At 34.7% G+C, this 27,713-nt stretch overlaps 1 protein-coding gene across 1 annotated transcript; it reads right to left on the reverse strand.

Annotated features, from left to right (window-relative positions):
- Window positions 1-9,162: 9,162 nt before the first annotated feature.
- On the reverse strand, window positions 9,163-27,220 carry nAChRalpha2 (nicotinic acetylcholine receptor alpha2). Its single transcript, XM_067777661.1, has 8 exons — window positions 26,556-27,220; window positions 25,161-25,552; window positions 22,095-22,249; window positions 21,657-21,837; window positions 20,825-20,984; window positions 15,947-16,541; window positions 15,598-15,799; window positions 9,163-9,511 (listed from the first exon to the last, which is right to left on the reverse strand). Exons 2-8 carry the CDS (start codon window positions 25,392-25,394, stop codon window positions 9,317-9,319), a joined length of 1,722 nt encoding a protein of 573 aa, XP_067633762.1. The 5' UTR covers window positions 25,395-25,552; window positions 26,556-27,220; the 3' UTR covers window positions 9,163-9,316.
- Between the last annotated feature and the right edge of the window lie 493 nt (window positions 27,221-27,713).

The following is a 27,713-nucleotide window of genomic DNA, read 5'->3' on the forward strand; positions in this document are numbered from 1 at the left end:
AACTTATCAAAAGCTTTTGACTCCTTTAATAACATTTTACTATGCAGTAAACTAAGAAAATATTATAGTTTTAGTAAAAATGCAGTAAAAGCAGGGTTGCGTGGTTCTAAATCCTTTTTGATTTAAAATCCAACTTGAAATCAAAGATAATTTTTATTTGTTATTTGATTCTTCAGCCAAATCAAAGATAATTTTTACACCTTTCATGCAATTGGACTGGTACATTAAGTTTGGTCGAATCTCAAAATTGTAAGTCCTTAAAAGGGAAGAGATATACCCACCGATAAAAAACGGAAATTATCATGATGATGATCGCCATGTATTTAGCGATGAGCGGGTATATATATATTGCTTTCTGATTAGAACTGTGCCGGAACCGACCGGATAGGACCAGAATAGTATATGTTCCTTGGCAAGCTCTCTGGCCTCTGATCCTCCAAGCCAGAAGAAGCTTTAGGTGCTCAGGAGCCGATTATGCTCCACAGCTTGGCTAGGCTGATTAGGCCTAGGTAAAAATCAGAAAAATTCTTTTGTGTCTGAGATATAAGCGGAGGAAAGAAATGGAATCGGTTTCTGGTCTGCAAATCGGCCTTTTGCCATTTCGAAAGACATCGTAAAGTTTAAAGTGCCAGTGGAAAGCACTGCGAGGAGACAGAATTAGCAGTAGTAGACAATTATTTTGGGAATCCAATTTTCACAATTTTTTTTTGGACTTCGTTCCTTTTAATCACTCTTAAAATAAATGCACTTTCTTATATCCGTAAAAGTTAAAAAACAAACGAGAGTAAAAACCAAACTTATAACTTTTTATTCGATATAGTCTTCAAATGATTCTGAAGTCGTCCCGAAATAACTCCTAAAATAATCCAGACGCGATCCTAAGTTGTTTCGAATTGGTTCTGATGTGGTATCGAAATGGTGGCGAAGTAGTCTCAAAACACTGCAGGAATATATGATACAGTTTCATCATTTCAAAATTTGATCGGAATCCGTCAATCCTTTAAGGATGGGCAAAGGTGACACATAGCTCAAAATTAGTTGATATACACGCGCACTTATTTGTAACACGTATCAAGTAAGAAGCGTGAGGTATCTTTCATTCAGATAGCGAACCAAATCGGAAAAAAAATTGTCTATGATTTCCCTAAAGAACCAAATAACAAACAAAAAGCATTTTTTATTTGTATATCGAATCAAATAAAAAATAAAGCGTATCTTTGATTTGGCTAAAGAATCAAATCACAAATAAAAAATATTTTCTATTTGGATGCCTAATCAAATAAAAGATAAATATATTCAAATAAAAAATACGTTTTATTTTTGGATTCGTTATTCACTCAAATAAAAATCACGCAACCCTGAGTAAAAGTTATGAATAGCTATTTGACCGGCAGATATCAGGGAGTCAAGACGGGCTACGATTATCGCTCTATCTTTGGACCCCTATTACACAGTGCTACAAAAAAAAAAAAAAAATATCTCAAGCACTTTTGTAGCGACCTATAGTTCGTCGTAGGTCTTGATGATTAGATCAACTCACCGGGTTTCAAAATTTTCTAACACCCCGAAATTTTCAAGTTATTGTTGGAAAACTGTTTTTCTTGTACCTCGCGCATTCAAAAATTCGTTACTCCGTCATTTTTCCATCAATTTTTGATTGCCTAATAGTTTTGGAAAGCTAAAAGATAGGGCTTCAAAAATATATATATTTGTCTACACTTTTTATAGCAAATTTTTGAGATTTTTTAAAAGTTATCTAAAATTTTCTCGCTTGTTTTTCATTTTTCAAAGTTTGACGGCTTTTTAATGTATCCTTTCTTTAATGAGTTATTTTTTTCTTAAAGAGATTGAGAGAATGTTCTATCTCGAGTAAAAAAAGTAGTGGTTAATTAAATTCGGTTGAGAATTGTTGAAATGACAACACTTTTTGTGAACAAGAAAATTCTGCTCTCATCGTAGAATCGATATCGCGCCATGTCAGGATTGAATGTATGATTTCAGTATATCGTCGCCGTTGTTTCGAGCATTCTCTATGCTTCGTTTAACCTTTTTTTCATCAAAGAAATGATACATTAAAAAGCCGCCAAACTTTGAAAAATTAAAAAAAACTAGAAAAGTTTTGATAACTTTTAAAAAATCTCAAAAATTTGCTATAAAAAGTGTAGGCAAATATACACATTTTTGAAGCTCTATCTTTCAGCTTTCCAAAACTGTTAAGCAGTCAAAAATTGATGGAAAAATGACGGAGTAACGAATTTTTGAATGCGCGAGGTACACGAAAAACAGTTTTTTTAACAATCAGGGTTGTAATGGAATCCAAGTCGGTTTTGCGTTTTGTCGGAATTGCAAACCAATATTGATTTAAGTTGGTGTCATAAAACCGTATTGCTCTTTTCGAATGTAAATAAAAACGATATTCGAATCAGCTGTTTTGCAATGTTATCGGTGCATCGGCAATTTTGATGTTAATTTTTTTGGCAAAATTTTATAAAATTAATTGTTTTGTGCATCTAATCAGAAATAAACAAATTTATTGAGTGCAAAATGGCATCAGCAGTTGTAGCATTTATGTTATTGGAAGAAGAAAGTTGCGAGAAAGTCAAAAGAAAAATTTTGAGGGATCGCAGCAATCCATTGGGGCTGCCAGAGGCAGCGTAAGCAAAATATTCTTTAATGTGCGTTTTTAAATATTTATAGTGTATTTATTGAACACCATTGAAGGACACTTGAACTCGGTTGCAAGTTCTAACAGTGCTGCAACTAGCAGCTACGTTACGATTTTTAGCTGAAGGATCATATCAAAGATCAGTTGGCAAGGATTCTAGCATGAGTGTAGGTAGAAGCACGGTGTCAACGATTTTAGATGATGTGCTTCGTAAAGCCCTTCGCAATATCTGGATGTTTCTCCATAAATTCAGTCAAAATACTGTTCTGCATTGAATTGTTATGCCTTCCCCTATTAAGAATGAAAATATATGTATATTTATTTTTATAAAATTAACCTTTATTTACTTACATTTTTAGAAAATATTCAAGTGCAAGAGAACAACAACTATGAAAAAATGAAATCCAACGGCATTTAACTGATTGGTTTGTTTCCGATAGCAAAATCGATATTATTGGTTTCTGTGACACCTAAAACCGACACTAGTTCCAATTCGAACATTAAACCGATAACATTGGATTTCATGACACCAAAGTGATTTTTTTTTCGTTTTTAAATCCGATTCCGACAACAATTGGATTCCATGACAGCCCTGAATAACTTGAAAATTTCGGGGTGTTAGAAAATTTTGAAACACGGCATATTGATCTACTCATCAAGACATACAACGGACGCTAGGTCGCTATTAAAGTGCAAAATTAGTGTAGCACAGTGTTATTCAGCTTGTTTACTAACGACATTTGCAACCAAGTTGGCTTGCATGCAATTGTAGATGGCTGATAATTTTAGCAGGACCATAGACTTATGTATGCTCTAAAAATTAAGTACTGACTTGCTGAGCATTTCTGGCTGGGCTAGTAAAAATGGTCTTTGTCTCATTGCAAATATGTATATGTTATGTTTTGCCGATCTCTAGAAAGAAGATCAAAATTGGTAACCTCCCAGCCATAAATATCTATAACAATCCGATAAAAATAGTTTACAAAGTAAAAAATCTTGGCTTTTTGGTAAATTTTCTTATCTGCACAGATCATATTAATTTAATGGTATGGAGGCAATCGTCAATGTCTACCCCAGCTGTTGTGCGTAAAAAACTAAAAAATTCAGCTAGTGTTGCCGATAATTACTTATTCAGAGTTACAACAAACAAGACACCTTTTTACTAAACGAAACAATTATATTTCCTAGATCTAACCGTTTAAATAATCTGATTGTTCCATATGTCAACTTTGTGCCATCAAATCGACTGTTTTTTGTCAACACCATACGCACTTGGCACTCCATTCCAGCTTCTGTAAGAAACTTTATAAATCAAAGAATTTATAGATAAATTATTTATAAGTTTTTTTATCATAATCGATCTGAATTGGCCACATATTGTAATATGTATATTAGACTGGGTCGATTTATTAACCGATATCGCGCCATAGATTTTTCTATAGGATTTGGGCTCAGGAAAAAAAGTTCAACTACTCATACCCAAAAAAATAATTTTCGAGCCTGCGAAATTTCATATTTTTGACTTTTTTTTGACTTTGATGAGCCCAAATCCTATCGAAAAATCGATGGCGCGATATCGGTTAACTTTGGTCCATAACAAATCGACCCATCCTAATGTATATATCTTGTTCTTTATTTTAATTATGTGGATTTCTGATATAATATTGTTATGTGCTTCTTCGAAGGCTGTGAAGGAACTAAGATTTAAATTCTATTGTTCCTGTTTACTTAAATGTTTATAAAAATTTTTGTGTAATAATGTTTTGTACTACAAAATACCGGAAGAAGGTCTTATTGTACTAATAATTCCCAAATAAATGAAATGAAAAATGAAAATACTTTACATTCTAAAAAAGCCAAAGTAGAACGCAGTAAATTTTTAAATATGGGGTCGATATCATATCGTTCCAAAATTGGTATGTTAATACTTACAAGTATTTTTTCTGAAACGGTCTAATGCACCAATGTTTGAACCAGGCATGCTTAACCAACGAACCGATATCATTTCGTTTCGTTTATTAACGTTAAGAACGTCAAATTAACGAAATGATTTCGTTTCGTTTTCTGCCATATCAAAACGGAATCAAATCGTTTATGTTGATTAGTAATTTCAAACTATGCTGGCAAAGTTGATTGATGTCGGAGTCATTAAAGGTGAAAGCAATAGCCAAGCTGATTGCAACTTTTCTCATGAATTTTGACAGTACGAACATTTCTCAGAGTGTTTTTGACATTACCACCAACGAATTACACAAACAAATTATATGGAGTTTGTGTGTGTATGTGCGCTCGTTGTTACCACCTTACGGCTTCACCGTGGCTATAGCATTGCCAGCACAATTCAAACATAAAGTATCACGTTTTTGTTAACGTTTTTAACGTTAACGAAAGCTTTTCGTTTCGGTTAAAAACGAGATACAATTTATCTTGATAATTTCTTTATCGATAATATTTCGAAGTGTTTCAACGGAAACGGTGGAAATTTTTTGATAAACGATTAGCTTAACGTTAAGGTGCATCCCTGGTTTGAACATACATCAACATACGTATGCACGCATGTATGTATATGTAAATTTTAATTGTTCATTATGCCTGCACAACATTTAAATATTTACAAATGTATGATAATAATTATGATAATAATTACCTTTTTTATGCAATTTGCCACAATTTGTTGTATAAATATCCTCGCTACACCTGTAAAGTGACAGCTACGCGTGTGAAAGCAATAAACCAATTCATACATGAATATAAATATGTACATACATATATTTGAGTATCTCCATATTAACTCACTTGGACAGATTGCAATTCGGACAATATCAAGTAATTGTGCAATTTTCAATTCAGTTAGTCTACATAAAATATATTATGCAAAAAATATGATAGTTTTGCTTTGAATTTAAGGATATCAGCAGAAAACAAAAATAGCGAAACGTCATTTAGCTTGTAGGTAAAAAAGTTCGGTCCTTGAATTGTAATCAGTCACTTCATTATGCAGCTGATATATATTTAAAACAAAGCAGGTCCCCTCTCTCATATGATCGCACTGGAATACTTACCCGGTCGAAGCATCATCATTTTTTTTTTGGTTTTAATTGACACCGCATACGCAAGCCTCGGTTGGCAAGGTGCTTTACAGAGCCCTTATACTGCCAGGTTATCTTTCAATTCCGTTATTTGTATAAAGTTAATTTTTTGGTTTTTTTCATGGCACCACGCCAGGCACAAAATTATTAATTATTAAAATTTCAATATATGGCTTGTTGCCATGTTTATTCCAGTATCCCGTTATGGGCAAAAGTCCCGTTTGTACATAAAACACATTTGATTTTTATGGCATCACGCCAGGTTTTCCAACAGTTTATGTATGTATGTATAATATTTAGGTTAGGTTTTTAATTGGCACCACGCCATTTTTTCAATGTCACTGATTCCTATTAGGAGTGCATAAACCGCCCAGCTCCAGGTCAGGGAGGCACTGCATCTCCTAACACCGCCAAAACGCCCGAGGGAAGCAAAGTAGCCAACCTTGAGGCCTATTTTATGTTTTCCACTCAATGCAAAAAAGCCCGAAAATTGACGTTGAGTTGAGGATCACATTGCACGTCCACTCGCGCGAAAAGGCAAGAACGGAATCGAAGCATCATCATAAAAATAAAAATGAATACTTAAGGGCCCATTACTGATACTTAGCATAGACTTAACTTGACTTGGCGTAAACTTGACAACTTAGCCACTATTAGAATCCACTTAGCGCATACAATCTGGCATCATAATTAGTTTTGAAATTTATTTTTAAATAAATGTCAATTTGTATGACAAAATGTCAAAATGAAATGGAAACAAACAAATGGCATCTCAAAATGTAAACGCCACTTAGAACTTACATAGAAAATCAAAATTCAACAGACTTCTATGTAAGTCAAGTTAAGTTTTGAGTAATCAGTAACATGCAATGTTCATTTACCAGAACTGTAAGTGACAGTTCTCAAGTCAAGTCAAGTCTATGCTAAGTGTCAGTAATGGGCTCTTAAGTATTTTCATACTACATATTTTAATAAGTAGTATCCGGAATATGACGTACGAAGCGCTGAAATATGTTGAAGAAAATTGAAGGAGTGAAACAAACCTCGCGTTCCATTGGACAGTGATCCAGATCCCGATAGAAATATAGCATTTAAGCCCAACAACAATGTGATCCATATAGATCAATTTGTTGTTGCATTTGTATGTTAAATTTTTATCGGGATCTGGATCACTATCCATTGGAATACGGGGAAAGTTTGCTTCTTAATCAGAAAAGCAAAATGCTCAACCCAACAAAAAATAATAATGTACTATTATTTTTAAAAAAGCACGAGCAATTTCGACCACCACCGGGCCGGGCCACCGGTGCGTATGAGCAATAGTTTTAATCATATTTCCTGGCGAATGTTTTGAGCTTACATGTATATTCCCTGCAGGAAAAAAAGCTAACTACGAGTTAGCTTTAAGTTGTATTCTAATAAGAAAAGAGTGGGTTACTTTTCTATGGAGATGACCAAAAAAAAATTTCTGCGCGTTATCCCTGCATGACATGAAAACAAAAAAAAATAAGGGGGCGATGGTTCGTTTTATGGTAACGCTGCTTGACTTCACCTTTTTTGAGTTAAGTTAAAGTGAATTATTTTCGGTATTCCCGTAAAATAATTAAAGACTGGTAAGCTTATTTTTAGTAATTGGCAGCTTTTTATAAAGGATAGTTGATGGCGACGGCCCAAGGTCCTGGGAAAAGCAACATCAAAAATTTAGAAACAGCGTTTTTTTTCAATAATAAAAAATTTTTTTTTTTTGAAGTGGCAGTGGTTTGGCAACACTCGTGTGAACTTCTGCCATGAAAAGCTTTTCAGAGAAAATTTATCTGTTTTGTAGGAAAAATTAAATGAGCACGACGCAAGCTAGGAGGTAAAGTCGCGCCAAGTATTTTTTTAAGTTATTGCACTTTCTTTAATTAAAATAAAGCCTTATACTATGTTCAAACAGAAACATAAATTGAGGCAATATCGATTCAAATTGAGTGGTGTTCATACAACTCAATTTAGCTTACACAATAGTAAGTTCATAGCTGGTTGGCTCATCTCTACAGCAACAACATACCTTTGTTCAGACTGTCAAAATGTGCGTGTTGGTATTAGGCGAGTGGAATGTAATGAAAACATAAAACTTGACATTTTTGTGTGTTGTAAGAAAATGTGGTAAATTTTTTGGTTTAATTTTGAGTTTGCCATCTTTTTTTGACAATCCTTACACCAGTGAAATGAAAAAAATAAAATCAGCTGATGAGATGAGCCAACCATATAGTTGAGACATGCCTAACTGACGTTTAAATCTACTCAATAAACACACTTTACAAGGTTGCATTTGCAGTTTGAAACAATTTATTATATATTTCTATTTTATTAGTTTATCAAACGGCATCAGCTGGGCGATGGTATTACAGTGGGTGGTGTCAGTTGAACTGCCGTGCGATCAACAGCAGAAGTGACACGACGGAGTGAATTCTGAATAGGGGCTGGGGGGATGATAATGTCGGAAATAACGCAGTGGCTACAAGTATACCTTTAGTTGTTCCCCGGAGTTGTTTCGGCGGTAGATATTTTCGTTGGCGTTAAATACGTCTCTCCGGAGATTAGTCGCTCGCATAAAGGCTAAGAGGAATGTCTTAGTATGCCTGATACCACCGCAATACTCGACGGCTAGTCAGTTGTGTCCGAATGGAGGTCAGACGCTGAAGGAGCAAGTGGACCCTACAGGCTCAGCCTTCGTATAACGACTGGAACCAGAATATCTTAAAAGATCTTGGAGGCCTTCGTCTTTATATTATAAAAGCTTGGAAGCTCCAGGTGCATGCAATGTTTGCTATGACCGTCAGAATATTCCCAATCCTTACATAGCTAATCTGGTCTCGACACACAGCTGGTCTTCGCTATTTACAGATCTTTAGACACTTTTCCATCACCCTGCAACTTTGGTCGCTTAAATTGGGATGGGAAGCAAAATTTTATGTTCACGGCCGAAATTGCAAGGTTAAAATGAGCTCATTTTTAACTGTCGGTTAAACTAGTACTAAAAAATCGGACTCTGAAAATGGTAATCGAGTGGGCGAAATCTATAGTGCCCGATTTTAAGAAGTCTGCTCCGGTGAAGGAACAGGCCTGCCGTAAGCGCAACCGTTCGATGGAGGTTTCGCAGAATACTCCAAAGAGGTTTAGGGTCAAAGGCCCCTCATTCGCTGAGGTTGCTAAAAGTAGCATCCTTGTGGGTGTCTTTGAATCTAATCCTGAGAAGGAGTAGGTCTGCAAAGACAAATGGGACTGGACAAGGATCGAAATGACCAGTTTTTCAGTCGCCTTGGTAAGGCGTGATAATGAGCAAGGCTTTCCAAGGTATAGCATTCCGCAATTGAGAGTTTATTAAATTAAAATTTGAGGCTCAATATTTTATTATTAATTTTTTATTTAATGTACTTACTAACTACAAAAAAAAAAAACAAACCAAAATTAATTATTATATTGTAAAACTAAAAAAATTTCGACTTTCATTGATTTCTCTCTTTTGAAAACTTTTTCTTTTAACTTTATCTATTTTATTGTTTTTCTATTTCTTAAATTATGATTTTTTTTCAGTTAAATTGTAGATTTGCTTGGCAATAACGGATAGTTCGACGTCGATAGGTTTTGTGTCGTCGTACAGTGAAGGCGCCTCACACAAAATCATGAAAGTACCCACCAGAGATGCGATCATGAAGAGCCATAGAAAGAGACGATCCAGGACCATGGCAACGAAGCCCCAATCTTGGTCCTCCTGCAACAAAAAAAAATTATTTGTAGATATTTTAAAAATGATGTTTCAAAGTAACCAGCAGTAATATTGATTTTACAAATAAAGCAAAGTTCCTGAAATGAGTGTTTCATTAGAATTTTTCCTACACACAATGTTTAAGCATGAAATTTTGATTGAGTTTAGTGACAAAATTAACCGAAGTTCATTTTTTTGAATAGGGCACAGAGGATTTTATTGTAAGGAAACTCAAAAATTTAATCACCAAATATAGGCACTCACAAGTCTTGGCTTTCTTTGCATTGATATTTAGAGCCCATATTTCAATTCAGGTTTTTTAAAAAATTCATATGAAAACAATTCTTATAATTCAGGCGTAGGTTGTTTCATGATCCAAATAGTTGGTTATTAAGGTCAGTTCGTAAAAGATATACATATGGCTTACTCGCAGTGGTTCTGTAAACTTTAAACTCATCTGATAAAGCATATATTGTGGGAGCTTAAAGCAAGTACCCATCTCAATAACAAAAGAAAAAACGAAAATTGGTCCCAAAATACTTTCATGTGGCACTGCCTGTGGATGAGGCTAGTAGTATGACTTGATAATCTCAATTCAACCAAAAGAAATTCAATTGGAGAAAATTGATCTAATCTAAAAATGTGGAATGGAAACCCATTAACTTAAACTTACGCAACAATATGTTGTGAGTAACATTGTCAAACGTCTTTGAAAATTCAGTACAGACCACGCCTATTTGATTACCATTCTTAAATGCGTGACGGGCAAATAAAAGAAAGAAGCAATGTTCTTAATCGTGAAGTGCCCACTAAGAAGGCCGTGCTGGATCAATGGATTCCCTTACAGCAAAGGCAAGGTTTTCTTTTATCACTTTCTCAAAAAGTTTCCAGCTTTGAAATGGGCTTATGGGCTTATTGATTACTTTATTTTCATTGCCTGCCTAAAAAATTGAAGAAGTTTATGCTATTTTCATTGGTCAATAGAGTGACCTCTTGTTAGAAAAATACTAAAAAAGTATTTAACATAAATACAGAGTCAAAAACTGCATTTCTTTAATATAAATTAGGAAAGGCCGTTAATCATATTTTTAATGAAGTTTGAGGGGCTGATGTGCTATTAGTACATCTAAATTACTTACTAACAAATAAATAAAGTCAAATCGGAATCCAGTAAACAATCAGAAACTTTGCCACATGTAGAAATATTTGAGCAATTTTGAAAAACTAATTGATTTGCGTAAGATTAGTACTAAATAGGATATCTATGAAGCTTATTTACAGGAACTATAAACACTCGTTGGTGGTTAAATACCACAATTAATAAAGCCTGAGTAGGCAATTTTATTCGGGTTTAAGTCTCCCAAGATACAAAAATGATAAATTTAATCGCTTTTATCTAAAATTATAATGTTATTAAAATGTGCATTATATTTTCTAGAGGTAGATAACAATCCGTTTTCTGTGCAGGATTCAAGAAAAACGAAACAAAACATAACTTAATCCAACTTCACAATTCAAGCTCTTCATCATAAACTTTTCGATGTCTTTCCGCGAAATCAGTGCAATGAAAAATCTCTTGTGATGAACATAAACGACGATAAAGTTTTTCATTGCAATAGCAGCCGGTTAGTCGTTCATCTGTCAATCGAAATAAACTGTCATTGGTAGTTATTGTATTTTGTTATTGCTGTTGCCGAAATGTATTCCTTTAGTTCTTTATTTTTTGAAACATGCATTCATTCATATGCAAGTATTGATATGTACTATGTATGTATGTATGGACATTAGACTGGATCGATTAATTCACCGATATCGCGCCAACGATATTTCGATAGGATTTGGGCTCAAAAAAATAATTTTCGAGCCTGCGAAAAAAAGTGCGAAAGGGTAAATTTTTCGACCAAAACACTCCCCAAAATCCAAAAAAAATTTTTTTTCAAAAAACGGTTATCTCCAACGTTTTTACAACAGTTTTTTGAAAAAAAAAAAATATTTTTTTGTCATTTTTTTCGCAGGCCCGAAAATTTTTTTTTGTTGGTATGCGTAGTGGACCTTTTTTTTCCTGAGCCCAAATCCTATCGAAAAATCGATGGCGCGATAACGGTTAACTTTCGTCCGTACAAATCGACCCAGGTTAATGTATGTGAAGAAACATAAGGAGCCATTTAATTGTTAACCACAAAACTATACTTTTGAGAAAATCGGTTTTTTATATGAAAACATCAAAAAAGATTAGGCGATAATCAGTTTATCAAAAAGTATTACCGTCGTAGTTTTAAGCTCCTTCATTTACCACCTGTCTACATTTTCTGCAAGAAAAAATTAAGATGCCGTGTTAGTTTTCTTCTTAGTTGGAACAACCCATTTGAAAATAATTATTTTCAATTTTTGATGGTTTTTACTTGAAAATTCATGCGAAAGTATCAATTCTTAGTTCTAGTGACTTTCCGTATGATTGGAGTGCGAGGAGAGGTAAAATGCATTAAACACCAATTACTTGTAGGTGCTACGGGATTTTAGTTTGAACTTATACACCCTGCAGAAAATATGGAAGGCATTCAGAAAAGGAAGCAGTTTTTGACTTTAAGTTGCCGAGGTTATTAATACCTTCAAGCAGGGAAATTACAATTTTTAAGTTAAGATCCAACCCGGTCATCCAGATTGTCTTCAGTTTGAGTGAGAGTCTTGTTTATACAAAACTTATCACTGACTATCCCGCCGAGCTATTTATACGTTGTCCTTTTTGGATTTCCTTGGGGTCCACAATTTTAGTTGTTAGCAATACTTTTCCTCTGCCGTTCCATTTCAATGCACAAATAGTACAATTGTAAGTCCATACATACAACTGGGACATGTATTTATTTTTGTGATTGTAGCAAGTCAACATTGCTAGAATCCACTTTTAATTACTTTTGTGCAATTGACTGCCATCGGCCAAACGCCAGCGCCAATATAAAAACCGCTAGCCTTTGATCAGCCACCACTTCAATCGCTCGTGTCATTTTTGAGGTCTTTCGAAGTTTCATGAATTCGCGGCTGCTGCCAAAATATATTCCTCAGACAAGCTTTTAAACTGCATTCCCCTAAAAGTGGTTTGATGTTTGTAACCAACATCAATTGAACGCGAATAACAGTTTTAACAACATCTGTCTCACTCGTTTATAAAGCCACACACACATACACGCACATGCATACATATGTGCATGTACAGAAGTAATGAATTGTAGGTTGGTATGTTCTTGACATGATGTTTCGGAATGATTTTGATTTTAATACTTTCTAAATTTTTGATGTGTTCCTCAAAGTAACTGAGGATGAGGTAGTGATTATGCTTACATTTGTGCGGTTTATTTTGAGTTTAACCTAATAAAAAGGTACATATACTTTTTATACCGGGTTCACACTCCGGGCAAAGCAACATCAAAATTTTAGAAATAAGGGGTTTCGGCAGTGTTTGGCAAGCGCTCCGGGTGTATTTCTGCCATGAAAAGCTCTCAGTGAAAACTCATCTGCCTTGCAGATGCCCTTTGGAGTTGGCATAAAAACGAAATTAATAGAAGCCGGAGGAGGTTATAATAATAGACGGAGGTTATCGCGCCTTGTATTTATTAATATTATTGCTGTTTTATTTTGTGCTACGAAATTAGTTACAAATGTTTAAAGCACCCAACAATGTATCCCTTGTGTATAGCAAACCTAAAAAACATCCAACCTCTCAAATAAATTTTACTCAAATATTTTACGAAAGAGACAACAAAGCGAAATCGTTAAAATTTGACAGTCAATCATATTGATGATGAATTACTGCATCCTGTTGCTGTTATTCTAAGAATAAGTAATTGAAATACTCAATATCGTGATGATGATGATGATCGTAATGATAACCGAAAATTTAATTTGTGTTTTTTGGATGATTAGCTTGCTGTTAGTGGAAGTTCAGTGACCGGAAGAAGTAGATTCGTTTAGTACAAAATATATTTGTATGAATGTATGTTTTTGTTTGTATTTGTGCGTTAAATGCAAACTATGATAGTTTTTTGTGGGAGACTAGTTTTTCGTAATACATTTTTAAGGTGGGTTTATTTAGCTACTCTCAATAGATTTTTTTGAGAAAATTTGCTAAAGAAAAAAATTTCCTAAGTTGCATTAATATCTACTGAGATATCTTCAAAAAGATGTATGCTATTTGCTACTTCCTGCGTCAGAGCATTGAAACCATTACAAAAAATGTCTTGATAGATAAGCTAAGCTTTAGATTGTTGAAAAGTGTCATAGTCTTTTGGATAAGGGTTTGCCTCCTATGTTGGATTCCGTAACGTTTTCCCACAAAAAAAAAAAACCGAACATTATATACTCAGCGTTAGCTTCAATTGCACATTTCATTACAGATAAATTACTTTTCTGCATAACACGTGGCACCGCCCGTTTAAAAAAAATATCTCCCATTTCCTCTCACAATAAAACTTGATAAGTGAAATATCATTAATTCAAAACAATTTTTTGCTAAGTTATAGCTTATTATTCTAGTCTACGATCCTCTTAGACTTGTTTTATATGAAATTGGCCGTGGTATTTAACCGATCCCGTCCATTTTTACTAGAAATATTTTCTGCTATAAGGCAAATATGTGTACACAATTTCATTAATGTTAATTTTTCTTCGAGTTATGTCTCCCGAAATATAGAATATTGCTTAGTTATAAAAGGGGCGGTGCCACACCCATTTTAAAAAATTTTACTGTTTTCCTATTTAATGTTATAATTCAATCTAAAAAGTAAAATTCTATTGATACAAAGCTCTTTTCGCTAAGATATATATTATTATTTTCGTCCACGAGCCTTTTAAAAATCTTTTATATAAAATTCGGCGTGATCCTTAACCGATTTAGTAAATTTTTTTCAAAGCATTCCTTATAGTAAAGGCAACCTCTCCGCGAGTTTTGTTACGATAGGTTTAACGATTTTTGATTTATGATTAATAATATTTGCAAAATTGATTTTATCACAAGTGGGCGGTGCCACGCCCATTTAAACCTTTTTTTTTAATTTTTATCAAAGGTGTATTATTTACTAAATAGTTAGGTTTTTTGCGTTTTCCAAAATGTTATACATATATATAAAAAGTGGGCGTGGTTATCATCCAATTTTGCTCATTTTCAATACCAATCTATTCTGGGTCCAGATAAGATCGCGTCCCAAATTTGGTGAAGATATCTCAATATTTACTCAAGTTATTGTGTTAACGGACAGACGGACGGACGGACATGGCTCAATCAAATTTTGTTTCGATACTGATAATTTTGATATATGGAAGTCTCTATCTATCTCGGTTCCCTTATACCTGCACAACCAACAGCTATTTAATCAACCCTCATATGTGGAGGAACAGAATTTTTTTAGCGGCACTTGTTTGCAAGCATGTACGAATCCTCTATTGGAAGGGGCAGGTGGATTTGAGTTCCCTTGCCGTTTCCCGATCGCCCCAAGTAGTTAATAATAAAAATGATTGATGACAAACTATCAATACCTGGCAATGTAATGTCAAGTGCCTAACATGTATTTAAATCGTTTCGTTTCGCTAACGAACATGATACGCTTAAGGGACATTATTATGAATATATATTAGACCACCCACAGAATATACGGGATTTGCAAAAGTTTCTAATATTGTCGCTCCACCAAAAATTTCTGACAGATTGGTTATAAAAAAGCAACATCCGTAAAAAAATTTAGACATCTGTTGTAAAAAAATGCCATCCGGAATTGACCGAAAAGCTGAAAATGTACCAAAAATGGGTTTATGGTCTTTATATTTCCTAAACAAGTGAAACAAATATTGATCTGGAGACTTTTATATGAATACAATCAGAAAACAATCATCCATCCAAACTTTTCACCTTTCATACGAGAAAATTTGACTTTAGCGGTGTTCTGCTGCCTTTTCAGATGATATTTCTCGTAAACTCCATATTCAAACTCCTTTGCTTATAAACGTGTCAGAAACTTAACATTCAATAAATACACCCACAATTTTGAACGAAAGTCTGAAACTTCCCCCACAAAAAAAAATATTATGTAAGTATGTCTACTTACCGCATTAAACTCATCTTGCCGTTGCATGTGATGCTGTATGAACATCACATTGTGGATGGCCTTTTCCAACTCGAATGGATACTTTTTGCGCTGCACCACATCGCTAAGTGAATCGTCGAGCCCAGAAAGCACTGATGGCAAACCATTGTAACCGCTAAGCGTACTTAAGCCACCTCCTAAAGCGCCTACCAGACCGCTGAAGCTGTAAGAAGGTAAACAAAAGAAATAATGAAAAAACGCAGTGAATACATGAAGGGAACTTTAATTCACAACAAAACACTAGATCTATATTTTCTCATGTATTCAAAATATTTCACTTTGTACAACGTATACTATTAAATTTACTTACCGATTGGTGGCGCTAGTTGCATGCAATCCATTACATCCGCCACCGCCCAAGCCACCCATTCGTAAATGTATGCGCTGCAGAGAGTCTGGACTAGAGCTCCCCGAATTCATTTGCATCTCATCCATGAGCGCTTTGCCAAATTTAGTTTTACTAAATTTTGTACCATAATTAATTTTACTCGCAGCCAAATCACGCAAAAGATCCTTCGGTACTCGCATCAGTAATAACTTAGGTAAACGTTTTATGAAGAAAGCACGCACCCAAGGCGCCATTTTGTGTGTACTCGGCTTCCGATAATGTATATTCAGTATGATGATCGTTATAACCACACTCAGCCCGACCAACAGCATAGTAAAGAGTAAATATTTACCAAGCAGTGGTAATGCCAGCGATGTAGATGGTATAATTTCCGAGATCAACAGAAAGAACATAGTCTGGGATAAGAGAATGCTGATACAAAGTGCAATCTTCTCACCCGAATCGGCGGGTAAATAAAATACCAGCACTGAAAGATATGAAATGCCTACGCATGGAATAATGAGGTTTACGGTGTAGAAGAGAGTTTTGCGGCGAAGTGTTATGTTGAAGAAAATATCTGGAAAACATTATTTAAAATTATCAATTTTAACTTTAATTAATAAATAGATGTATACTTAATAAAAATACAACGTAAAGGTGGGAGTCGGAGCGGAAGTGGATGTGTGGGAACGCTTTTACGTAAATACGTTTAAATGTTCATACGTTACGCTCACAAATTTGCATACGGATATAAATGCGACTATGTTACAAATACAACTATGATCTCTTACGGCTTTTACATTAATACGCTAACAGGCTTTAAGTTAATACATTTGTGTTCTCACAAAAGCGCATTCGGTACCTAAGCTATACTGAATCACCGGCCTTGATCAGTTGATTAGAAAGTTCAGTTTTAATGACAAATAACATAAAAAATAGGCAACTTAGCACCTCGTAACATAAAAATTAAAAGCTGCAATTTTCACTATACTGAATATTAAAAATAATTTTGTTGGAGCACCCTTGCACATTTCGACAAAAAACAGCTATCAACTAAGAATGTTCAAAAAACGCGAAAAACTGACTGTCTCTCCAATATGCGCCAATGAAGTTTTTGATTACAAAGCAATGATGACATGATACGAAACATTCATTCTCTCTCAATTCGTTTCCAGGAATGGGTCTTAAAGTTCATTCAATTGTAAACAAACTTCATTCGTTTCCAAGAATGGGTCTTGAAGATCAGAGTTGCGTAAACCGCGCAAAAAAAAAATCCAAGAAAATCGGTGCGTTTTCATTATTTTTCATTTCAAGTGTATTCAACTACATAAGCGGATCAAAAATTTGTAAAAAAGGTACGAGAAATAACAAAATTAAATGAGCTGTTATATTAACGCACGAAAAGAGATAAGTACATTTTATCTTAGCTATCAAAAAATTAAATTTCACGTGTTGTCACGAAAAAATTTTTAACGGGTAAAATAAGCTTTTTTTGTATTTGTGATCGTGAAAAAATTCGAGTTTTTTGATATCCCATTTGACAATGTTGAGTAAGTTTTCGGTGAAAATCATAAATTAAACCTTTACCATGTAAAATACCCCAAAGTTATTCCGAAATGCCCAAATTTGATTTTGAGGATGATGTCATCTATGGTCAATGTTATAAAAAATGCACATTTTCACGCGCTCTCAGAGAGCGAGAAGTTTCATATCATGTCATCATTGTTACAAAGTCTTTTCTTGCTGATTGGGGGAGGTATTAATGAATCGAGAATACAACTCGGTAGACATTGAACTGGGAAGCCCTGAAAGTTTCAGATTTTTGAGTTTTGAGGGATATGTTCAGATGCAAAATACGTCATCAGTCTATCTTGTCCCTAAGTAAGCTTATCAAAAAAGCTACCAAAATAAAATGATTTTGGGCAAAAGGGAAGAAAGAGGAGGAAGCTATTATTATGCTTTTATGCTTAAGCTTTAGTAAGCTACTTGTCAGAGTTCTAAAATTCAAACTGCCCCTCAGAAAGAATGTAAATTAAAGTATTTATATGTGTTTGTTTAATGGTGTGTTCAATTTGTACTTATTAATTAAGAATTCATAAGCTTAACACCGGCTTATAATAATTGAATATCCAATTATTATGTTTTCTAAGAGAAACTGAAAAGAAAGAAAGAAACATTTACTGGCATATTGCGATGGTACCATTTCGAAAACCGCCTCGTAATCATCATCAGGCAATATAGTAATGTTATCAAAGGTTTCACCGAGATTCGAACCGTGAATCACACGGTGAATCTGCAGTTGCCTTAACCACTAGGCTATCCTGCTGGTATTTCTTTCCTGGCTTAATTCAGTGATTCGAAGCGGTTCGAATCTCGGTGAAACCTTTGATAACATTACGAAATTGCCTGATAATCATCATCATGTGGCAGTTTTCGAAATGGTACCATCGCAATATGCCAGTAAATGTTTCTTTCTTTCTTTTCAGTTTCCCTTAGAAAAACATAATAATTGAATATTTAATTATTATAAGCCGGTGTTAAGCTCTGGAATTCTTAAGTAAATAAAAGTATTTGTTAACAGGTTTTATTTGAATAAGTAATGATGATGCTGTAAAGAATAACAACGTCACATCAAATCTTCAACTTAGATCTGTACAGCTTATTATGAACTATTTAGAAAATAATATATGTTTAAAGGTATTTATATACATATTAATACATGCATACATACACGCACACATATCTAGATATGTATAAAATCATAAAAAAATTACACCTTCATTAATCGTTTTAGCTTTAACCCAATTGAATGTAGAAATGAATTGAAATAATCAACGTGAGACTCATAAATCTTGACTTCTCTTTTGCGGCGAGTTATTTCTGCTACAATAATAGCTTTCTTTATTGTTTTTGTTGGATTTGTGTATATTTCATTTACGATGTGTAAGATTTTTGAGATAAATAATTTGCACGCGCATGTATGATTCGGTGTAATACATAAATATGTATGAACATTAGGGTGTTACACAATAAAGAATACATGAAAAACAACCGTTTCTTTCAGGAATAATAAAATGTAGGATATTTAGGAACCGCCGTTATACTATACAGTACTACATGAGAACCATGCAGGAGTTTTCTTTTAAAAATTTGTTCAAGCCTACAGAATGCGGAAACATATATTACACCAACCCACAATTTTGCATTTTGCACCGTTCTTAGGGCTCTTTACACGTCTCTATTTTCTGGTAAATTTTTTAACACTCAACGAAAATCATAAGCCAATTGATGACTGGACATAAAAAAATCCACCAGAAATTCGATCATCGAGTTGTGTGAAAAGGCAATAACGGGATTTATATTTCATATCGTTCCAATTTTAGTATTTTTCTTATGAAAATTTTGGTTCACTATGAGTGTTTATCCTAAACTTCCATTCAGAAATTTGAAAATATTTCGAAGGAAAAACTAAACAAATAATCCGATAACTCAGACACATCATTGTTTCAGGTTTATATCTGGAGTTTTTGGATTGCTTTCGGGAAAATATTAATACTATTTCCGGATAATTTCTGTACTATTTCAAGTATATTTCGGGACTATCTTCGGACATTTCGGAACCATTTTCAGGAATATATCGGGGCTTTTTTGAGATCATTTAGGAACTATTTATGTTTTAATTTCAGGATATTTTTTTTTGTGAACCTTTTCGAGATTATTTATGAATTACTTTGGAACCGTTTTGGAAATATTTACTATATCTTTTGGGGAAAGTTTCGAAGCTATTTCGTGACTGTTTTCTTGAATCCTTTCGGAATAATTTCAGGATTAGTTTTTAGGGGTTTGGATCATGATCATTTAGAGATTATATTAGTGATCACTTAGAACGGTTTTATTTCCGAAATATTTTTGGCACATCTTTGAGGCCGTTTCAAGATCACATCTTGATATTCGAGTTAACTTCGAAAATATTTGTGAATTATTTTCGGGATCAGTATCAAAGTATGTATTTGCGAGCATATTTAGGATTATTTTCGCGGGTGTTTCTCCGAATCACTTATTTATGGAATATTTCGTATGTGTGTTAAGTGAAGGAAAAAGTAATGTTGGAGAATAGGGCAAAGTAGAATCCACAAATAAAATTTAAATCTTCAGCTCAAGAAAATATAATTTTTTTTCTACATGAGAACAGAACTGTCAACAGTTAGGAAAAGAAGCAAACAACGCTAAATAGAAGGGGGTTTTCAAAGTTAACTACTTTTGTATGGCACTGGCCGCAAGACAGTCAGAGCTGTTGGCTCTGCATTACTTTTCGGCTAGACACAATCAAACTTGTTTCAGTTTTAAAATAAGTAAGCCCATTAGTATGAAACTTTTATATGAAAAGCAAAATCCCGCTAAGCGATGAATCACTTCCAAAGGAAGGCCAACCAAATTTGGCTTTTATTCTGGATGCATGAAATCAGAACAGGGCATAGGACCCGAAACATTCATTAGCATATATTTTAGATTCTAAAAATTATTAAATACACGCAGTGAAGAAGCTAAACTTTTGTAGCATTTCACAATTTCTTTGTGACTTTTTCAATTTCGAAATTACAGTGGTTGACATAGCAACGATGCATGACTTTCCAACCAGTCAATAACTAACTTTTTGGAGTTAACGAAAAGTGAGTTGCTTTGCAGAATCTCGTAAAAAAGTCAACTATTACTTTTTTTTTTAGAATTGATAACTTTTCTCTGCAGGGACTTAATTTGGGAAAAGAAATAAAGATCTGAATGTCAACGAAAGTGCCATATTTGTGGCAGTCCTTTATATAAGTAAATTATTAACATTGCATTTGCCAAAATTAGTATTACCTGGATAAGGCTCAGCACAGCAGGGATAGTATTTTTCATGGCGCTCAGCAGGCACACCCAATATGTCCCATTCCACGCTCGGATAATATTCACGCAAATCTATGCCAACTTCGACTTTGTTGTCTTTGTCATTGCGTTGATTGATATGCTTTAAATCAATCTATGAAAAGAAACGATCAAAAAGTACAATTGCAACTAGAGCTTTCGATTTCTCGAACAAGTTCGAGAAGAGATTTCTCGCGAGTCTCGCTTTCTCGCGAGATTCTCGAAACTCGAATTTCTCGTAAGGCTCTTGAGATTCTCGAATCTCGAATTATTCGTAAGGCTCGCGAGCTTCTCGACATTCAACTTAATCGATTCATTGGCTGTTGTATATAGAGCTTACGAATTCTTCTGGAGCACAAGCCAAAATGTCCGCAAAACCACATGTAAAACCCCCCGAAATGTATAGAATATTGCCAATGCAGCGACTGAATTGAAAGTCGAGAAGATCGCGAGTATTACGAGTAATTCGAGATTCTCGCGAGCCTTACAAGAAATTCGAGATTCTAGAAGCTCACGAGATTTACGAGGACTTCGAGACATAACAATCTCGCGAGAAATCGAGTTCTCTATTTCTCGGGTATCGAAAATCTCGCTTGTGTTCGAGAAGAAATCGCAAGCTCTAATTGCAACAAACTTCAATTTGTATACATTATTAACATTGTTATTGTTTTATAGAGGTTTAAGTTGTAAATAGGGCAACCAAAATCTGGTACGAGCGAGTTCTCTTTTTTATTACTAAAACTTGAGTTTAATATCTAGTTATTTTGTTGCACATTGTTTTATTTACCTGATCACCATCATATGTCCAAGAACCGAATTTCATGAAGCATGTCTGTTGATCGAACGGAAAATATCGTACATCGATCTCACAGGATGATTTGAAAATGGCTGGCGGGGTCCAAACCACTTTGCCCGTATAGTGCAGAATGGCTTTTGTCATTGTGGTGACGACGTATTCACCATCGGCGCTGTAATGTGAATGATTAAAATGGTAGCTATTTGACAACAATTCAGTTTAAAATGATGTGGAAAGCGATAGCTGATATATAATTTCGTAATTGATAATGACTAATCAAAAAGACTTAATTAATTGAATTAAAATTTCCAATTAAAACAATTTTTCTAATCTTTTTTATATTTGTTTGAATGTAAGCTCAAGTTTTGTTACTGAAAAAGTCAAATTATATCATATCCCTAATATTTTTATTTTAAGTAACTAACTTACTTATTATAAAGCACAATATCTGGCAACCAAATATGCTCTGATGGCACATATAGCTCTGTCACGCCTCCATATTCCGAAGGATCCCATTTGAATTTGTGATCCTGCCATTCGTGTTCGAGCCAAACGTTTGTTGTCAAAATTTGATCTTTTAAATTCTGTTGGAAATATACAAAAAACAGGGAGGAGCATATATAAATGAAATTTATTGATTTAAAAGTAAGGACGGAAATGATGAAGAAATAATTCTCTCTGAGCACTTAATGTAGTAAAGTATAGGCAAGAGTTTAATTTCTTATATTGTCCAGGCCGAAGATGCGCCAGGATAACTCGCATCTTCTTTGGTAGGTTGCATTGTATTTGGCAACAAGAATTTACCAATTTTATGTGAAAATACTTTTTTGAAAAAAAGAGTTAAGTAATATTCAGCACATCTCGTCATGCTTCTTATGGAGATGATACCTTATTCCCCGCGTGTCGGGTCTGCAGTTTACTGAGATGTCACCCCAATATTAGATAAAGTGGTTCGCTAAACAAAAACGTAATATTTCCACGATTATCCAAACCGAGTACTTGGATGGGAACGGGAACCAGTTAAAAAAACCAGCACTACTAAAAAAATATTGAAAGAAAAGCATCTTTTCAGTTCAGTACCGCGGAAAATGTTATACATTATGATTACCTGATATGTAACTCGAAAATATAGGCCTTTAATTGGAAATACTGTTTGAAGTTCGCAAAGAAGCGAAGTTAAAATTACAGAAATGCAAAATATTGGCCCTAGAAAAGTGGATGTATTTTTGGTGGTAAAAAAAACTAAACCGGAAAGTACTAAAGTTATCAACTATAAACAAACGTACGTATCGGTAGAGCAAACGAGCGCAGGACAAGTTGGGTTATTGTGGCAGATTGCCCCGCGAGCCAGCGGCTTTCATCCAGTAGATATGTAAGCAGTTCAACCTAGTATAGCGTAAGATATCTTAAGCAGAGCACAGATAGTCTAAGCAGTCGACCCAGTGCTAATTCAGATATTTCGAAGGAGCTGCGAAGTGTTAAAATTCGTATATGTTCCCTATCATTAAAGCTCGACAGAAGTCGGATCCGGTGGCAATCTACCATTAAGCCACGAACGTATATTGCTCGCAGAAATAGGATGGGCGATGTTCCTCAACTAATTTAACTCGGTCTTTTCAGTAGCTTTACTTACTTCTCTGGTACCGTCAGACTCAAATAATGAACCCAAAGGATCATTTCTGTCCTGGTACCCATATTTCATCAAACCATTAAACATTTTGGTGTTCGAAATGTTGACCGATAGCTCCTGAACTGTCTGAAGCATCGCCAAAAACGCCTGGGCCATAAGATCTATACGCATGTTAATGACAGTTTAAACTATAGTTCCAAGTCCAACGAGGCTAAACATTTTATAGAAATCGGATACAATACAATTAAATAAAAGCGTAGACAATGAGGGGTTCCTTCGAAGAGCAAAGACGGAATGTCATACCAGATTATTCAGAAAACAGGCAAACTTAAACCTACGAATTATAAGAGGCAGGGCTAATTTTTAAGAAGTCTATTTTGCCATCTTAAAAAAATCATTTAAACGTGTTTTTCCGAACAACCAAAAAATACAATTTAAAGACTCTAACGTAAAAAAAAGATACTAAATAGAAGAGATCTATATTTGAATTGAAAGTCTCGCATAGTTATTTTGGACTTTTTTGATTCTTGCAAATAAAAGCGAAATTTTCTCTTTGTCAGTTTTTGAATAATTGTGATTTTGGCCTTGAAAATATCTACTATTCCTTCCAATATCCAAGTGGACTCTGCAGTCCTTTTTACATCGTCGTGTTTTTTTTTATTTGGGGGAAGAGAAGCATAAGAAGGGCCTACAACCTGTATTGCGGACAAATCTATTTAGAGCTAAATAAAAACAAGTAAAGGTGTCCAAGTTCGGGTGTAATCGTATATTATATACTCAGCGTCAGCTTCAATTGTTCATTTCATTTCAGATAAATTACTTTTCTATATAACATGTGGCACCGTCCGTTTAAAAAAAAAATGTCTCCCCATTTCCTCTTACAATAAAACTTGATAAGTAAAATATCATTGATTCAAAACTATTTTTTGTAAGTTATTGCTTACTATTCTAGTCTACGACTCTTTTAAACTTGTTTTATATCTAAGTTGCAGTGGTCTTTAACCGATCCCGTCCATTCTTACTAAAAATATTTCCTGCTATAGGGAAATTTGTGTACCCAATTTTATTGCGATCCGTTAATTTTTCTTCGAGTTATGGCTCCCGAAACATAGAAATTGCTTAGTCATAAAAGGGACGGTGCCACGCCCATTTTTAAAAATTTGAAGTTTCTCCTATTTACTGTTATAAATCCACATGGGAAATGAAATACCATTGATATAAAGCTCTTTTTTGAAAAGATATAGCTTATTTTACTCATCTGCGACCCTTTTAAAAATCTTTTATATAAAAGTGGGCGTGGCCCTTAACCGGTTTCGTAAATTTTTCTTCAAAACATTCCTTATATTAAAGGCAATTTCTCTGCCGAATTTTGTTACAATAAGTTTAACGATTTTTGATTTATGATTAATAATGTTTGTAAAATTGATTTTATCACAAGTGGGCGGTGCCACGCCCATTTAAAAATCTTTTTTCAAATTTTTATCAAGAGTCTCAATATCAGTCCACATGCCAAATTTCACCATTCTAGGTGTATTGTTTACTAAATAATGAGGTTTTTTGTGTTTTCCAAAATGTTATATATATAAAAAGTGGGCGTGGTTATCATCCGATTTCGCTCATTTTCAATACCAATCTATTCTGGGTCCAGATAAGCTCGTGTACCAAATTTGGTGAAGACATCTCAATATTTACTCAAGTTAACGAACGGACGGACGGACAGGGCTCAATCAAATTTTTTTTCGATACTGATGATTTTGATATATGTAAGTCTATATCCATCTCGATTCCTTTATACCTGTGCTTCCTAATGTCAAATGTACATATATACATTAACTATGGATATTATGCCTCAAAGATACACTCACCAAATCGATCAGCTGCGACAAACGTAGACCGAGCTTAACTAAAACGGTATCCGTATTATTGCTGACAGGTCGTATAAGTCGATTATAATTGCTGAGCAGATCGTCGTAAAGTCGCTTAGCATCCGGATTTGCGTGAACTTGAACGACGCTTTCACACAACAATAACACCACAATTAAAAGGCAAATAAATTTACAATTTAGCCAAAAAGTGGCTAAATTGCGTATCGAAAACATTTTCTACAGTTCAATGCGTCGTTATGATATACTCGTTTAAATGCATCGAGAATATTCCCACCATAAGAAGAGTTTATGATTTAATAATTAAACAGTTCATGCTGAATGGATTGATTGTCTCGCAATTTAGTTGAAGCCGCAACGTACATTAAACATTCCTGTTTTCATACATATACATATTTATTAGGGTGTCTGTTATTTTCGAAGCTTCTTTGAAATTTCAAGCAGTTTTGAAAATGTTGCATGCCATTTTTTTAATTGCGAGTTAGAGAACTCTGATCTTCGTTACGTAAAGTTGGTTGGTTGGTGAAGAAAAATATAATAAAAAACCAAGAAGCCGTTTGAAGAAATTTCGTCAAATGAACCAGGTGATGAACAAGAACAACAGGGACTTAAGCAACCGTCCATAGTATAAATCCTAGAAAAGCTCCAGGGTTTAACATAATACTGGCTGAGGCGATTAGCTTTAAATAACTGTCCAGAGCTTTTGTTCCAAATATACAACAATTGTCTCGTGGCAGGAACCTAACCTACTAGATGGAAGACAGCACGGCTACTTCTTATTAAGAAGGGCAAAGCACACCCCAACTTTCTGTTGTCTTTCTGCCCACTGTGACTACTGGGCACTGCATCAAAAATAGAGAGACTTCCGAAGCAACGCCTTACGGTAGTAATTGAGGATGGAGACTTATCACAGCGACAAAGGAAATAATATGTCCTTTGATAGTTTTCAATGCAAACTCTCTCCTCTTCTCCACAAGGAAGGATTGAAAACAAGGAGGGCTCACTCAGAGATTCGACATCTTAGTTTCCACGGACGGATCTAAAATGGACTGTGAAGTGGAAGAATGTGTCTTCGCAACACTTTTGGCCACAAGCTGATTTTTTGGTGTAGTGGAGCCTACTCCTGATCTGGTTCCAGCGGATACAAGATGGTCGATGAGGTAGCATGACGTAGATCGGCTGTCGATATCGCAGAATCGAAGGAGGTCCTTGCGCTCCTGGGACTTATAAGGTTCCATCACTCAGCAGAGTCTTGGCGAGGCCATCAACTGTAAAACGGAAAAGAGGGAGTGACTTATCCTTGCGTTTCAAAACTATAAGCCTTTCAATATTAGGGCACTTTTTTTTTAATTATGAAACAACAAAACTAAGCAATACTTAGAAAATAGTTGACACCGTAATGCACATGTGCGGCCTTCCAGCCGGTTATAGAGGTGGTTACCGCCTATTTTCGGGTACACTTATGCTTCTTTCATTTCGTTTCAAACTTTAGTTTATTTCACTTTGTGGTTATTTTGATTGTTTTTGCAGAAATTCGTTTTGCAGTGACGTCTTCGCGCATTGTACTAAAATATGTACTAAAAGTGTACTACAAATGTGTGTGTGGTGTAAACGTCAACAAAATACCAGCTGCACTCTTTTTTTGTTGTTGTTAGATTTTGACAGTTGTATGCAGCGCTTTTAAAAGAAATGAGATTAAAAGTGAGAGAGACGCCTGCTCGTCCCGCTTTTGGAATGCGGTAATAGCAGCGCTGTTTTGCGCACGTTTTGCTGTTGACTGTTTTGTTTTTGCTTTTACAGTTAGCCTACGTAGTTTTGTTATGACACTATTTTTTTATTTTTCTTTATTGCCTTTTTTGTAAAATAAGTTGCTCTGTGTCATTGACTTGCGCGCTGCTTCTGGCGGTAGCGCGCCTAAATATATGCAACAAATTTTACTTATCTTCTAAAAAATCATCTGAGTTTTCATGCATTTTCACATCAAAATCATTCTTTTTATGTTATCATCACAGCACTAGTCTAAGTTTTAAGCATTTTTTTTAAATTTTCCTTCCAGATTTTTCAATTTATTTTGCTCGTATTTCTTGTTTAATCTTTTCTGTTAGTCGCCATTTGTACCAATTTTTGCGCGTTCAAAATGCGACAGCAATACCGTTGCTTGCGCAAAAATATCAAAAGCCATACTGAGCCAAGCAGTAATGTTTTTGTAGCTTAGTTGCCGCCAGGACATAGCAGAAACTACAAGTGCAGATTCGGTTTTGTGCTTCGGCAGCCGCTCCCAACGTTGGTGTTTGGATGCTGCGAGAACGACATGCGAAATTGTTTGTAGCTTTCTCTCAGCGGCATTGAGAGCATATCAAATTTAATTTTCATGATAACTATTTGGTTGGAATTTACGACATGCTTCTGGGCAGGAAACCTGAGTTTTGTGAAGTGCTAGCCCTGCTTATTGCGGCGTGTGCTTAATTTTCAGGTTTGTTGTAGTTAATTTATTCCATTTAAAGGGCGTGCTTCGGTTTATATTATATTTTCTAT

Source organism: Eurosta solidaginis, chromosome 1, assembly GCF_040869045.1.
Source record: "Eurosta solidaginis isolate ZX-2024a chromosome 1, ASM4086904v1, whole genome shotgun sequence".
Lineage (NCBI taxonomy): Eukaryota > Metazoa > Arthropoda > Insecta > Diptera > Tephritidae > Eurosta > Eurosta solidaginis.